The sequence below is a fragment of the Pituophis catenifer genome, unplaced genomic scaffold (assembly GCF_029215685.1).
Source record: "Pituophis catenifer annectens isolate HBS135680 unplaced genomic scaffold, rPitCat1.0.hap2 SCAF_2, whole genome shotgun sequence".
In the NCBI taxonomy this organism is placed as follows: domain Eukaryota; kingdom Metazoa; phylum Chordata; class Lepidosauria; order Squamata; family Colubridae; genus Pituophis; species Pituophis catenifer.
Genome location: NW_027256882.1, coordinates 33,246,730 through 33,248,692, shown reverse-complemented (window position 1 = coordinate 33,248,692; position 1,963 = coordinate 33,246,730). Strand labels below are relative to the sequence as shown.

Here is a 1,963-nt window from a genome sequence, read left to right as displayed (position 1 = left end):
ACCCATAGTGGAAATTTTGAGCAGTTTGGAGAACCGGCAAATACCACCTCTGGCTGACCCCAGAGTGGGGTGGGAATGGAGATTTTGCAATATCCTTCCTCCAGGAGTGGGGAGGGAATGGGGATTTTGCAATAGCCTTCCCCTGCCACGCCCACCAGGCCATGCTCACCAAGCCACACCATGCCCACCAAGCCACGCCCACAGAACCGGTAGTAAAAAAAATTGGATTTCACCTAGGAGTCCGTTGTAGGTCTCAGAATAATAGATTTAAGTTTCAGGGAGGCAGGCTCGGATTCAGTTCCTCTATCAATCTGCTCTTTCTGTCAGGGTGAGTTTGTTAGAGGAATCAATGATCAGAGGAAGGGATGAGCTCTGAAGGATGGACAATCCTCTTAATAGGAACTCCTGCTCTGAAATGAGTGGTCCTTTACAATTATAGCAATAGCACTTAGACTTATATACTGCTTCGCACTGCTTTACAGCCCTCTGTAAGCAGTTTACAGAGTCAGCATATTGCCTGCCAACAATCTGGGTCCTCATTTTACTGACGTCAGAAGGATGGAAGGCTGAGTCAACCTAGAGCCAGTCCAGGATCGAACTTTTGGCAGTGGGCAGAGTTAGCCTGCAATACTGCATTCTAACCACTGCGCCACCACAGCTCTATGTACCCAGATATGTATACAGGTAGTCCTCGGCTTACAACAGTTCATTTAGTAACTGTTCAAAGTTACAACAGCACTGAAAAAAAGTGACTTAAGACTGTCACATGACTGTTGCAGCATCCCCATGGTCATGTGATCAAATTTCAGATGATTGGCAACTGACTCATATTTATGACCGCAACAATGTCCCAGGGACACATGATCCCCTTTTGCGATCTTCGGACAAGCAAAATCAATTGGGGAAGCCAGATTCACTTAACAGGTGTATTACTTACTTAACAATGGTGGCAAGAAAGGTCATAAAATCGGGCAAAATTCCCTTAAGGAGCTGCGGTGGCGCAGTGGTTAGAGTGCAGTACTGCAGGCTACTTCTGCTGATCACCGACTGCCAGCAGTTTGACAGATCAACTCTCACCAGGCTCAAGGTTGACTCAGCCTTCCATCCTTCTGAGGTCGATAAAATGAAGGCCCAGATTGTTGGGGGACAATATGCTGACTGTCTAAACCGCTTAGAGAGAGCTGTCAAGCACTATGAAGCGGTATACAGTATAAGTCTAAGTGCTGTTGCTATTGCTAACAGATGTTTCACTTAGCAACATAAATTTTGGCCTCAATTATGGTCGTAAGTCAAGGACTACCTGTATAATCAAGCTCTTGATCTGTTTAGGCTTTATAAGGGGACAACCGACATCTTGATTTGCACCAATATTAAACTGCCATTTTAACAACTAATGCTTTTCTTTTCTTTTCTTTTCTTTTCTTATCTTTCTTCTTTCTCAACAGCACATGTATTTCTGGATCCAGACACAGCCCACCCTCGTCTCATTTTGACAGACGACTGTAAAAGTATGAAAATGGGCGAATTTTATCAACCTCTACCCAAAACCCCAGAAAGATTTGACGAATGGCCTTTTGTGTTGGCCTGTTCAGGATTCACGACCGGCAGGCATTTCTGGGAAGTCACTGTGGGGACAGAAGACACCTGGGGTGTTGGAGTTGCCCGAAAGTCTGTAAGGAGAAAAGGAGATATTGAATTTAGTCCAGAAGAAGGTTTCTGGGCTGTGGGGAAGTGGGATGGCAACTACACAGCGTACAACCCTCCCTTTTATACTCCCTTGACTTTGCGTAGGATGCCCAAGAAGATCAGAATAATTCTGAACTACGAAGGAGGATGGGTGACTTTTTTTGATGCCGATACAGGAGCTCCTCTCTTTGCATATTCTGTGCCCCCCTTCGCTGGAGAGGTGATCCTTCCCTTATTTTACGTGTTTGGAAACGCTCGCCTTTCCATCGCTCATTAA

General features: G+C 45.4%; 1 protein-coding gene across 1 annotated transcript in view; it reads left to right on the top strand.

Moving 5' to 3' along the window:
* Window positions 1–1,963, top strand: part of LOC139309329 (E3 ubiquitin-protein ligase TRIM7-like) — a 15,435-nt gene extending 13,472 nt beyond the window's left edge. Inside the window, exon 7 of the mRNA XM_070933386.1 lies at window positions 1,446–1,963. Coding sequence (XP_070789487.1) covers window positions 1,446–1,963 — 518 coding nt within the window. The remainder of the gene's footprint in view (window positions 1–1,445) is intronic.